At 37.4% G+C, this 13,961-nt stretch overlaps 1 protein-coding gene across 1 annotated transcript; it reads left to right on the top strand.

The window, feature by feature from the left end:
• Positions 1 to 3,398: 3,398 nt before the first annotated feature.
• LOC114192517 (mitochondrial substrate carrier family protein ucpB) lies at positions 3,399 to 13,298 on the top strand. The gene is made up of 9 exons (XM_028082262.1): positions 3,399 to 3,613; positions 3,769 to 3,882; positions 4,762 to 4,823; positions 4,909 to 5,145; positions 5,220 to 5,390; positions 5,504 to 5,553; positions 5,955 to 6,087; positions 12,661 to 12,698; positions 12,846 to 13,298. The coding sequence occupies exons 1-9, from the start codon at positions 3,574 to 3,576 to the stop codon at positions 12,940 to 12,942; spliced, it is 942 nt and encodes a 313-aa protein (XP_027938063.1). The 5' UTR covers positions 3,399 to 3,573; the 3' UTR covers positions 12,943 to 13,298.
• The last annotated feature ends 663 nt before the right edge of the window (positions 13,299 to 13,961 follow it).

Raw genomic sequence — 13,961 nt, 5'->3', positions numbered from 1 at the left:
AAGATGTTTAATTAAATTGTATACTGGATAAACTTTTCCTGTTTAATAATGTTCTCAATAGATCAAATGGCATTGTAACTCGTATAATAATGTCAGTACTAATAAAATTTTAATTGATAAATAACCAAAATCCTCATAATTGTGATTAAACAAATTGTTCTCCTTCACCATAATCCTGAATTAACCAACTTACAAAATGAAAAAGTTTGTGATCCAAATGATCCAAAAATGGCTAATGAATTTTACAAAATAATAGCCATCAAAGTACAAACTTAAAGACCAAATTACATATACAGTAAAAGGTCGCTTAAACAAGTTTTTCAGACTGCACAATTGGTTGGTTCTTGAGATGGTTGGGTTGGTTGTGGAGTAGCAGAAGTTGGTTTCTGAGATGGGTTGGTTGTGGAGGAACATCAGTTGGCTGTGAGGACTGTACTTGTGTAGGCAGTTGTGGGCAATGTCTTCTATTGTGCCCCAGTTCACGACAAACTCTGCATCTTTTTCTATGGCCACCTTTTCGTAATTGCGTGTCATCTTTCCTCAACTCCCATTGTTCCAGCCTTCTCTTTTTCTTGGGTCGCCCAGGCATAATCCTTTTACGTGGAGGCATGCCATCTAGGAAATCAGTGGTGGGCCACATGTTTTGTCCATTGATAGGGTAGATAATGGAGTTGTACATCTCTTCAAAACTTGATTTCCTGAAACATAGAGGGATATAATCTTTTGCATTCAAGTTCAAGAACCTGATGGCAGCAAGTGCATGGCAGCACGGGATGCCAGTTATCATCCACTTCCTGCAGCTGCAATCTTGGGTGTCTAGGTTGACAACATACTTGTCACCTACCACTGATAGGTGTGCAACTTCAAATAGTTTCCCCCCCCCCCACCACAACTACATTAGAATTCATATACACCTATCAGATTCTACATCAGAAATCATCAACACAGATCAGGTTATACATCAACAACACTTAAATAAATAATACCTTGGGATCTAGTATCTAGTTTTTTTGGATTCTTCTTGTAGTCTGCTGTTAATTTTAGGATAGATTTGCCCCTTCATTTTTTCCAGCTTTTGTCTTTTAGATTGCCACCTCTTCATCATGTATATTCGTATGTCTTCCAACATTGAGATAACATGCTTGCTTCTAGCATTAACAAGTACACTGTTAAATGCCTCTATCATGTTATTTACTATTGTGTCAGTGACAACATTCCTAATGAATCTTGATCTGTGTCAGACTCTTGCTCATTATTCACCTCCACACTCCCTTCAAACAAATTGTGATCACCATTGTCCAAACTGATCTGGACATCAACAAGTCCCTCATCCTCATGTTGAACTCCTTCCTCACCCCTCAAGTGAGATTGCACCTCACATTCACTTAAACCATCACCCCCATCTGCACTTCAACTTGAACCTCCTCCTCAACCTCCATATTAACCTCCTCATTAGCCTCCTCGTGAACCTCCTCATTAACCTCCTTGTGAACCTCCTCATTAACCTCCTCCTCAACCTCCTTTTGGACCTCCTCCTCAACCTCCTTTTGAACCACCTCTTCAACCTCCTGTACCTCCGCATTTATGTGACTGCCCTCCCCACTCTCTAACTCAGCCCCACAAAGCAAACCCTGTTGATCCTCTAAGTCGTTTTCCACAACTTCTGCTTCAGATATACCATGCACAACAAACATATGAACCTGGCCATAGTGTTTGGTAATGTGCATCATATTTATTGCACTTTTGTCATCCTCCAACTTATACATGGCATTCTCTATTGCATACCATAACTCCTTAACATTAACATACCCCATTTCCCTTATTTCCCCTATCACCTCAAAATAACTCCACCTGTCTGGGTCACAACCCCAAACAGTGGTTTCCCCACCTATGTAATTAATAGGACCATGCTGTTTAAAAAGTCCACCATGGTGGACCACAACTTCGAAACTGTCATCCCACATTACACACCACTTTTTCAAACAAGTGATATCTGGTAGATATAAAAAAGAATTGTAAGCAGGGTCCACAAACACATTTAATATGGCATAAAATATTTGAAACAACACACCCAGGGTCCACGAACAAAAAAGGGACCACAACTTTCAAACAAACCACACCGACACCGACAAAGCACGCAACAACCCCAATCTACTGACAAAGATGTTCAGGAAAAACGAGTGGGACACTACAACGAAAATCAGAATGCCATACAATAGCAGACAATGACAACACAATAGCACAATAAAACAAACAAAACCGCTTTCGAAACAAACACCAAGCCAATCGCAAACCACCAAAAACAAAATTGCAAACGAGCAAAAACCAAAAACGAAAGCGAAAGCGCTAACGCAATAGAAAACCTAACCTGGTATCGATATCTGCGATGAATTGATGATGATCCTGTAGCAATTGCACACCACAAATGAAGTAAATTTCCTTTTCTTTCTTTCCCCCAAATTCGAGCGTAGGTAACCTAAATCCCCAATTCCTTCAGCACAAACCTAAACATGTTTAACCCCTTTTACTTTTTAATCGTGCTGCAATTTCTTTTTTATTTTACTTTCTTTTATCTTTTTTTTTTCGTTAAATCATGTTAATTAAAGACTTAATGTGTTTAACCCCCTAATTAACCATCTCATTATAAAGAAAAACTGACACGTAGGATTAGGAAGTGGACACATAGTAAAGAAAAGTCAACTGTACAATGAAATATTATCAATTTAAACGACGTTACCCAATTAGGACCTAATTGAATCAAATTGAAAAAAATTAGGACTTATTTGAAAAAAGTTAACGAAAATTGGGACAAAAAAGATATTTTAACCTTTTTTTACTATGTCACACAAACGAAACATCCTAAACGTTCTAATATTTAAACACAATTATACTTTGATAATAAAAGAAACCCATAAAAAAACTTGCGGCCTTTTCACAGTCCAAAAAAAATCAAACCCAAAATCATAAAATAAAAACATGACAAATGATCAAAAATAAATTCAAGTGGGACTCAGTATGAGAAGTGAAATCCATCATAATTATTTTTTTCTTAATAATTTCAATTAACAATAAAGACTGTATTACTAACATTTTTAATTACAATATCTATGAATCTTTAGTCTCACATATAATTAAAATTTCTGAGAGAGATTTGTACAACCTTTTCTATTGAAAAAATGATGGGAAAAATTATATACACTGTTACTAAAATTATTTTATTCCATTTATTTTCTTCTCACTTTCTACTTTTTTTTTATTTATTGTAGAATAAATAATCCATTCTACTGTTATTAATGGATCCCAAAATTAAAACAATCTACATAATTAATCCATCCTCCAAATATATTTTTGAGAAGAGATTGATGGTTAATTCATTTATTAGTTATTAAATTTCAACAAAAAAAGAACATGATTTGTTTGGTCATATACTTCTCTTTCCCGAACCCACAGGAGCAGGTGTTTTCTCTTCACCTTGGCTGCATGTGCCCAGGTTCGAATCACGAATCAAAGATTAAGATCTGGTAAGACATTTTAGTTTTCACACATCAACAGTGATCGGAAGAAAGCTACAACATGCCTGAGAATTCTTCCTCCAACAATTCCACACCTTCAGGTTATGTTTGCTTCTATTCCTTGAACCAAAATATCAAATTGAACAAAATGAATTCGTTCTTTTAAATGTAACATCGGGTACCCGTGATTTCTTCTGCACTGTCAAGTATAAAGTTTTAATTTTGAATGATGGGTATTGAGAAGAAAATGTGTCAGGACTCCAAAATGATGAGAAGCAGAACTGGGCTGCGTCACCTTCCACTGTTTTCAACCACTTTGCTACCAGTGGACTTTCCGTGGCGGTTGCAACTGGAGTTACTCACCCTTTAGGTGCTTTGATTCTCTCTGTGTCCCTTGCAACTTAATGTTTATTCTGCTAAGGGCTGTTTGGATATTAACTTGGGTTTTTAAAGTTGTCTGTGACCCTGGTTTGTGCATAATTGCAATTTGAATTCGTTGATTTGATTGAGTATAAACTGTGTACCAGTATAGACACACTTTTCAGCTTCCTTTAGGCTATGCATAGCATCAGATTGGTCCTTCAATGGTCAATTTGATTTCATCTTAATGTCCAAATTGATGGCAAAAGTGTGACATTTAAAGCCAATTTTAATGTTCAGTATATCATATAAAGATTGGGTTTGAGAGTGAATTAAGTTGTATTCAATATTATCTGACTTACATAACGTGGCACTGTGCATATAGAGATTGGATTTGGTTAGCTTTAGTGGGAAATCTTAACTGTTGATGAGAGAATGAATAGTTGGCTTCAGGTTCTTTAAAATGAGATCTGCTTTATGGTGAGGTTGGTATAGAATAGAGGTTCTCAAAATCAAGACCTCAAAGTTGAGAATGAATAGTACTAAAATAAAACTCTCTCACATGCATAAAAAATTATGAATTTGTTAGAATCCACTAACTCGATTTTCTCATCAATGGTTGAAATTACTTTCACTGACAATACTCATGTAACACCGGTCAGTGTCCGGTATTTTAAAAGTGCTAGGACAGAGTGTGCATATGATGTCTGAACGGTATAACCGTTATTGATTTGTGTTAGACTGTGAGTCTATGCTCCTTTATATCTTGAAGACTGGTTTGATGTATTTATCAAGTTGGTAAGATCAGATGAGATTTACCCTTTGCACATGTTATCAAGTTGTGAATAGTTAAAAACATCTATATAATATGTTTCTATGTTCTGTGCAGATGTATTGAAAGTTAGGCTACAAATGCAACTTGTTGGCCAGAAAGGTCCTTTGAGTGGAATGGTAGTTTGCTGAGTACAATCTTTCCTCTTTAGACCTTTGTTATCACATTATAATACAAAAGTTTATCAGCTGAGTATTTGTTCAGGGAAAAATATTTATAAGTGCGGTGAAAAATGAAGGACCAAAGTCTTTGTATCAAGGTTTGACACCTGCACTTACAAGGTCAGTTGTTTATGGAGGACTCCGCTTGGGCCTTTATGAACCCTCTAAGCATGCCTGTGATCTTGCCTTTGGCTCCTCCAATGTTTTAGTTAAAATTGCTTCGGGAATGTTTGCTGGTGCAATTGCAACTGCGCTGACAAATCCAATGGAAGTTCTCAAGGTGAGTTTCATATCTTTTAGTATTGAATTAAATATTTTTTTCCTTTTTCTTCAAAATCATATTCCCACAATCAGGTTCGTTTGCAAATGAATCCAGATATGAGAAAGAGTGGACCAGTTTCAGAGTTTCGAAGGACTTTATCTGAAGAGGGAATCAAAGCTTTGTGGAAGGGAGTGGGCCCTGCCATGGCCAGAGCAGCAGTCTTGACTGCATCCCAGCTGGCTACATATGACGAAACCAAACAGGTCAACTTTTAAAGCGTAATTTTGTTTCTGATTCTCTCCCATGTTCATTTTTGTCTCCACTGTTAACTCTCTTATTACCTTTTTATCATTTGTTAAATTTTGTTATTATGCAGATTTTAGTGAGGTGGACATCTCTTGAAGAAGGATTCCCTCTACATCTGATGTATGACACTGCGGCTAATTTGTTTCTTCTTTGCATCTTTTCTGATGCCAACTGGTTCAAAGTAAATGGAATATTTGTTAAGGCCTGAAAATTGATCGAAATCATGGGTGACAGACTTAGAATAATAAGACTAAAGAAATTTGAGCAACAGATTAGTCAGTATAAATTCAACAAGGGTTTGCTTTAGAATTGATTTTATTGTGTACATATCTTATGGAAGTTGTCTTACCTGTTATTTTCATCTGACAAACTGAAACAGTCTTTTTTCCTATATTGGCAGACCATACAACTATGGATTGATTATCTGAACTTGTGCCTTCCTAATTTATCATTATTTTTTAAATAACTATTTTTCCATTATCTGACCTAGCTGAAATAATCACGGTTTGCTCCTTGTATAGCTCAAGCACTGCTGCAGGCATACTGAGCACCCTTGTAACTGCACCCATAGATATGGTTAAAACACGTCTAATGCTGCAACGAGAAGCCACTGGAACTAGAATATATAAAGGAGGATTTCATTGTGCATACCAGGTATTAATTTTTTTTTCTTTTCCTTTCTTCCAGTCTTTTGGTTTTTTACCCGATTAGATTATATTGTTGCCCAATATAGATTTATCATTCTTCATACCTTCACAAACTTTTGAGAGGACCTTGAAATGATATCGAGGGAACAGGCACTTTGATGACTACTTGATGGCCGAACCTTGAGAGTGTAGGTGGGCTTAAAGAGCATATCTCAAATTTTGTCTAAAATGTGACTTAGCTTATTATCATAGTGTTATGTGAAATGACTCCCTATCTCTCCAGTGTCACAATATCACGGTATGTGAAAACATACTTCAATCCAATACTCAAGATTGTATTTCAGAATGACTTGTCTTTGATTCTGCAACACCCTTTTCTTAAATAGGCACTGCAGAATATCTTTACATTAATATTCAATAAAGGGGGAGGGATTATAGGAGATTTCCTATTTACATGGAGTAATTGAGAATCCCTAACAGCTAGGTGTTACATGTATAGAATAATCTATTAAAGACATAATCAATTATATTTATACACACTAACATCCCCCCTCAAATTGATGCTGGTAAATCAACCAGCAACAATTTGCCAACAAGAAACTGATGGCGCTGTCGAGTCATAGCTTTGGTAAAGATATCTGCAACTTGAAAATCAGTAGAGATGTAAGGAAGAGAGATGACATTGTTGGTCAAGGCCTCTCGAATATAATGACAATCCACTTCAATATGCTTGGTACGTTCATGGAACACTGGATTTGCAGCAATCTGAATAGCACTTGTATTGTCTGCATGAAGAGGTGTAGATGTAGGTTGGGAAAACCCAAGCTGGTCCAAAAGACTACGTAACCATATAACTTCAGCACAAGTAGCTGACATTGAACGATATTCAGCCTCAGTAGAAGATTTAGAAACACGATCTTGCTTCTTACATTTCCAAGAAATTAAGGCATCACCAAGAAACATACACCAACCAGTAGTAGACCTACGAGTATCTGGACATCCTGCCCAATCAGCATCACTATAGGCCATAAGCTGTAAAGATGAGGCTTTGGGAAAGAATAACCCACGTGCAGATGAACCTTTAAGATAGCGGATAATACGACGAACCGCAGCAAAATGAAGATGACGAGGAGAAGACATAAATTGGCTGACCTGGTGAACAGCATACGAAATGTCAGGTCTAGTAGTGGTGAGATAAATAAGACTGCCTACCAAACGCCGATAGAGAGTGGGATCAGGCAAGAGATCTCCTTCATCTTTCCTGTACTTGACATTTACTTCCATAGGAGTATCAACTGAAGTAGTTCCAACTAAACCCGCCAATTTGATTAAATCTTGAATATACTTTTGTTGGTTTAAAAAAATGCCATTGGATCGATGATGAACCTCCAATCCCAGAAAATATGTGAGTTGTCCAAGATCTTTCATGCGAAATGTTGCATGGAGCGCAGTTTGCAACTTAATAATTAACTCATGATCAGTTCCTGTAATAATGAGATCATCCACATAAACCAACAGGAGAACGATACCGACAGTAGACTTGTGAAAGAAAAGAGAATAGTCATATTGACTCTGCGTAAAGGAGAACTTAAGCAGAGTAGTACGAAACTTCTCAAACCAAGCCCGAGGAGCCTGTTTAAGCCCATACAAGGAACGTCGAAGTTTACAAACATCAGAAGAGGAAGAAGGAAGCATACCAGAAGGAAGTTTCATATAGATTTCTTCTTTGAGATCACCGTGAAGAAAAGCATTCTTCACATCCATTTGATGCAATGGCCAAGATTGAGAAGCAGCAATAGCAAGGATAGTCCGAATTGTAGTCATCTTAGCAACAGGAGCAAATGTCTCCTCATAATCAATCCCATACTCTTGTCTATTACCAAGAGCGACCAGTCGAGCTTTATAGCGACCTAAAGAGCCATCAGATCGAAGTTTGATAGAGAACACCCATTTACTTCCAATAGGTTTTACCGTGGGAGGACAAGACACAATATCCCATGTGTGATTTTCTTGAAGTGCTTGTAGTTCTTCTTGCATTGCCTTTTTCCAACAGTCATGTTCCATAGCCTGGGTATAACTAGAAGGAATAGAAATAGACGACAATGTAGTGAATAAAGAAATAGGTGTAAAGAAGCCATACCAATCAGGAGGTTTTGATGATCGAGTGGACCGACGAAGAGGTAGAACAGAGGTGACAGGATCAAGTGCCGGCGGAGGGACATAATCAAGTGTCGGAGCAGAATCAGGAAGGGTACCAGAAGGAAGACAACGTCTTGTATACACCAAACCAGGCTTGAACCGTTCCATAGTGTGAGAAGAGTCTAAAAATTGTGGCATAAAGGAAAAAGATGAAGATGATGGTGCAACATAAGAGGGAAAGAAAAACTGATTTTCAAAGAAGACTACATTCCTAGAAACTCTAATGCGACGAAGCTGCGGATCATAGCAAACATAACCTTTTTGATTAATAGCATAACCTAGAAAAGCACACTTAACAGATTGATTAGTGAGTTTGTGACGTTCATGAGGAGCAAGATGTACAAAACAAACACAACCAAAAGTACGGAGATTAAAGTAAGAAGGAGAATACCCAAACAACTTATAGAAAGGAGAAACATTATGGAGAGTAGGAGAAGGTAACCGATTTATTAAATGAACAGCAGTGGAGAGAGCTTCACACCAAAAACGAAGAGGAACAGAGGATTCTAGCAAAAGAGTGCGAACAACATCAAGAAGATGACGGTTCTTTCTTTCAGCAACACCATTTTGTTGTAGTGTAGAAGGACAAGAACGCTGAGATAGAATTCCCTCATTTTGAAGAAAACTTTGAAATGTGTTAGACATATATTCACCTCTAGAATCTGATCTTAAAATTTTTATGTGAGCAGAGAATTGAGTTTTAAGGAACGAAACAAAATGTTGAAAAACAGAGAAAACTTCTGCTTTAGACCGAAGAAAATATACCCAAGTAAATCGGCTGTAGTCATCTATGAACGTGACAAAATACTTATAACCTGCATGAGATACAATAGGAGAAATCCCCCAAACATCACTATGAATAATGTCAAAACAATGATTTGTCCGAGATGCATTATGAGGAAATGGTAAAGTTTTACTTTTACCAAGTTTGCAGGTAGTACAATCAAATGAAACATGGGAGTTTTTATAGCCCAAAGAACCAGATTTAAACAAGGTACTAAGTACATGAGAATTTGGATGGCCTAAACGATTATGCCACATTTTATTTAGTTGTCTATCATCAACACAAACTAGAGAAAAAACAGGACAATATGTGGAAGGTGAGATGCATAGCGGAAAGAGTCGTCCTACTTTAGGTCCCTTCAGAATGATCTTCCCTGACACTTGATCCTGCACAACACAACCAGAACGAGAAAATTGGACATTATAATCATGATCAACTAATTGGCCAACGGATATGAGATTTGTGGAAAGATTAGGAGACACAAAGACATTAGGCAAAGAAGGAGAAATATCACCAATAGCACTAATAGGTAAGGAGGTTCCATTAGCTGTGTAAATTTGCTGATTGCCATCATAAGATTTCACATTGGATAGGGACACAACAGAATTTGTCATATGGTTAGACGCTCCAGAATCAAGATACCAAGGTTGAGAAGAAATAGGAGTATTACCTGAAAGACCAAGGGCAGAAAAGGTTGACACAATCATTTGTTGTACCATTTCTGGAGTAAGAGTGTTGACAGGAGGTGTAGGAACAGAAGTTGGAGCAGGCAAAGCAGTAGAACTCGAAGCACCAACTGAGACATGATAAGCAGTGTCTTGTTTCTTTGCAGGGCGAATAGGACAAGCGGAGATAATATGCCCCCTTTTCTTGCAATAATTACAAAATTTTTGTGAACAATCCTTTGCAAGATGACCAAATCCCTTACAACTGTAGCATTGGACAGAACGCATATCTCTGGGCTTATTCTTTCCTTGGGCAGTATAGGCCACACTAACTGGAGCAGAAGAATTCATATTTTGTTCCATAACTGTGTGCGTTTTGATTCGTTGTTCTTCTCGGAGAAGCTCACTCAAGCAAGCATCCAACGTAGGCACAGGGTCACGATTCATCAGATTGGATCGAGTAGCGTCAAAATCAGATCGTAGCTTCATCAAAAATTGATCTCGCTTGCTAATCTCGTGCACCGTTTGGACAGCTGATAGGGCTTCACCAGAAATACCCGCATAAATAATATTTGAGAATTCAGCCCAAAGATTTTGAAAACTAGAATAATATTCCTCAATCGATAGACTTCCTTGTGTGAAATTAGCCATCTCATACTCCAATTGAAACCTTCGAGCTGCATTGGCTTGATGATAAACCTTTTTCAAATAATCCCACATATCCTTAGCAGTGTTGTAAGGCCGAAGATTCATGATAAAATGAGGCTCAACAGAGCTAAGAATCCAGGTCATGATTTGGGCATCTTTCGTTTCCCACTTCGCCAAATCTGCTTCAGCCGTCGGTGCGAGAATTTTTCCATCAATATGACCCCATAATTCTTTGCCTTTGACAAAGAGCTTAAATTGGAACTCCCAAGCAGCATAATTCTTTCCATTAAATCGAACCAGAAAAGTGTCGACTTTGTCTGAGGCCATGACGAACAGGGATGCAAAGAATGGGTTTTCGAAATCAAAACCAGAGAAGACAAGGGTCTGACGAACGTCAAACCAGAATGAATCGAAGAGCGTAAACGAGCAATAACAAGAACGAACCGTGAATCGAAGCGAACACGATAATCACAGTGACGAGAACGAGATTCACGAACCACCACCGCCTGCTAACCGAACCGACCAAGAAGCGCAAAATCGCGAACAAGAATAGATTCACGAACCACCACTACTCGCGAACCCAAACGACCAAGAAGCGAACAGGTTGAAGAACTTCCACCAATTGCGAACGTCAATCACAAGTTCGAACCAGCGACTGCGAACAACAGTGTGCGGAAAATGGATTCCGAACAGTGTGCGGAAAAATGGATTCCGAACAGTGTGACGAAGATGGAGGCAGCGGAGCTCGATAACAGGTCGAAGAAGAAGCGGGATGGAGAACAAGAGTGACCCACGGTTCAGAGCGGGATGGAGAACAAGAGTGACCCACGGTTCAGAGTTGTAGCTCTGATACCATGTCACAATATCACGGTATGTGAAAACATACTTCAATCCAATACTCAAGATTGTATTTCAGAATGACTTGTCTTTGATTCTGCAACACCCTTCTCTTAAATAGGCAGTGCAGAATATCTTTACATTAATATTCAATAAAGGGGGAGGGATTATAGGAGATTTCCTATTTACATGGAGTAATTGAGAATCCCTAACAGCTAGGTGTTACATGTATAGAATAATCTATTAAAGACATAATCAATTATATTTATACACACTAACATCCCCCCTCAAATTGATGCTGGTAAATCAACCAGCAACAATTTGCCAACAAGAAACTGATGGCGCTGTCGAGTCATAGCTTTGGTAAAGATATCTGCAACTTGAAAATCAGTAGAGATGTAAGGAAGAGAGATGACATTGTTGGTCAAGGCCTCTCGAATATAATGACAATCCACTTCAATATGCTTGGTACGTTCATGGAACACTGGATTTGCAGCAATCTGAATAGCACTTCTATTGTCTGCATGAAGAGGTGTAGATGTAGGTTGGGAAAACCCAAGCTGGTCCAAAAGACTACGTAACCATATAACTTCAGCACAAGCAGCTGACATTGAACGATATTCAGCCTCAGTAGAAGATTTAGAAACACGATCTTGCTTCTTACATTTCCAAGAAATTAAGGCATCACTAACATCCAGTACCAGGTTTGATGGACTAAAGGGATTTGACGAAACAAGATGTTTTTAATTTTCTTTGGTGGAACTTGTAAAAAGAAAAGAAAAATTCCGTAGTTGAGGCCATAGTTGTGCATTTAAAATCTTTAATTGACCTTTAAATCAATTTGTTCATTGGACTGGGCATATTTAGTCTTCTAATAACTTCGTTCCTGTGAGGTTTATACAGATGTTGTAAGTTTATACTATTGCTACCTTCAGTAAACACTTTTTAACGATGATTTCTTTGGTTAACATATTGTGAATCCAGTGAAAGGTTGACTTTAGTTGATAATTTGGTGCTGTTCTATGTTCTATGTTACTTTCATGCATTCATGAAATCAAGTCTAGCTTGTCCTGATTCTTTTTTATGAGAAAAAATGTGTGCTGGCTGCTTATGTAATAACACCTGAAAGGTTCAAGAAGAATGATTGCATTGTATTTTGGATTAGAAAATTCTTGGCCTCCCTCCTGTGTCTATAATGAAGAATATTATCCACGAAAGAGTGAAAGATACTTAACAACAAAAAGGAAGAAGCCCTAAATCAAATCTCTCTGAATGAATTTAGAGAATCAAAGTCGGATGAAATTGTTTACTACAGTAGTTTGTAATAGTAATAAAGAAATGGCTTCCATAAGCCCCATCTATGAATATGATGCAATTCATGTCTGCATAACTGCATTCACTATAAAATTACTGTTGTTTATATGATGCATTTCTTATGTGGTAACAGGTACTGCTCAGTGAGGGTCCCATGGGACTTTACAAAGGGTGAGTTTATGTTGGTCAGCATGATTCTTGTTCCTTAGCTTTTTTTCACATCATCAATAATCTTCTATGATCAATGACTTACTGAAAATTTTCACAAATCACAACTGTTTGTATATTAGTTTACTTAAGCTGTAACTTTTGTCTCAGGGGCTTTGCAATTTTTGCAAGATTAGGGCCACAAACCACTATTACATTTATACTGTGCGAGGAGTTAAGGAAACTCGCTGGATTGAAGGCAATCTAGTGACAAAAATCTCCACTGGTAGCTAGTGCCACACCAACTAACCACTACAATTAATGAAATGCTGAAGAATAATACCTTTGCAAACAAAACCCCTCCCAATTTGGGAAATTCTTTTTTGTTTCTCATTATTTGTCCAGTCATTTGAAGTGCATTCCCCCGTGAGTCAGATTACATTTTTGACCTGCAATAACGCAATGAATATTATGAGATTCATTTCTCTAGCATGCAGTTGTCATGCATTTTTTTTTCTTTCCCCATTTACTGCATTGTGGTCCTGACCAGTTAGAGAGACTCAGGATTGTTGTACTTTCTTCTCCCTTACCACCACCATTGTATCAACAAAAGGATATTGAATATTGGTTGTTTTTTGCATGGATGGTTTGGATCTTTAGATGATTTTTCTCCTCTCTGAAGTAGTGTTTGCTTTTACTTCCTGTCCTTGTTTTGTATTCAAGGCTATTTAATTGTTGAGGATTTTGGTCAGTAAGTACATTTTTGGAGAAACTTGACAAGATACATACTGTTAGGTATAACGTGTAAGGCATTCCTGATTGGAATTTTGGTTGCAACCAACTCATTTGATTTTAAGGAAGTTTCTTTCTTTAGTCTGGTTTCGGCCGTAGTGATTAGCAATGCTATTATTACGTGTAATTTTCTCTCAATAGCCAGGGTAAGGGAAAAAGAGACCTCTGACTCACCAATTAAACCAATAGTACTGTCTAGTTTCTTCTGCACATAATCTCAATAATAATGATATTCATGGTGTTATGTAGCGTCCAATATAATTCCAATAATTCTGTGATTAACATTGTCTAAATTATGAGGACAAGACAATGTCTTACCCAAAAACCTTAGATTTTTTTTTTCTGTTTGACATGATTTAACAATCTAATTTCTGTATAGTTTAAGCATAAAAAAATATATTAGCATAGCATGTGCAAGAGAAAATTAAATTTATCGTTTATGTTCCCTTGAATAATAATGTGATTTTTTTAGTGTTCGTGCATTTTGGTTTTGAG

Source organism: Vigna unguiculata, chromosome 7 (assembly GCF_004118075.2).
Source record: "Vigna unguiculata cultivar IT97K-499-35 chromosome 7, ASM411807v1, whole genome shotgun sequence".
In the NCBI taxonomy this organism is placed as follows: domain Eukaryota; kingdom Viridiplantae; phylum Streptophyta; class Magnoliopsida; order Fabales; family Fabaceae; genus Vigna; species Vigna unguiculata.
This window is presented reverse-complemented; position numbering and strand designations above follow the sequence as displayed.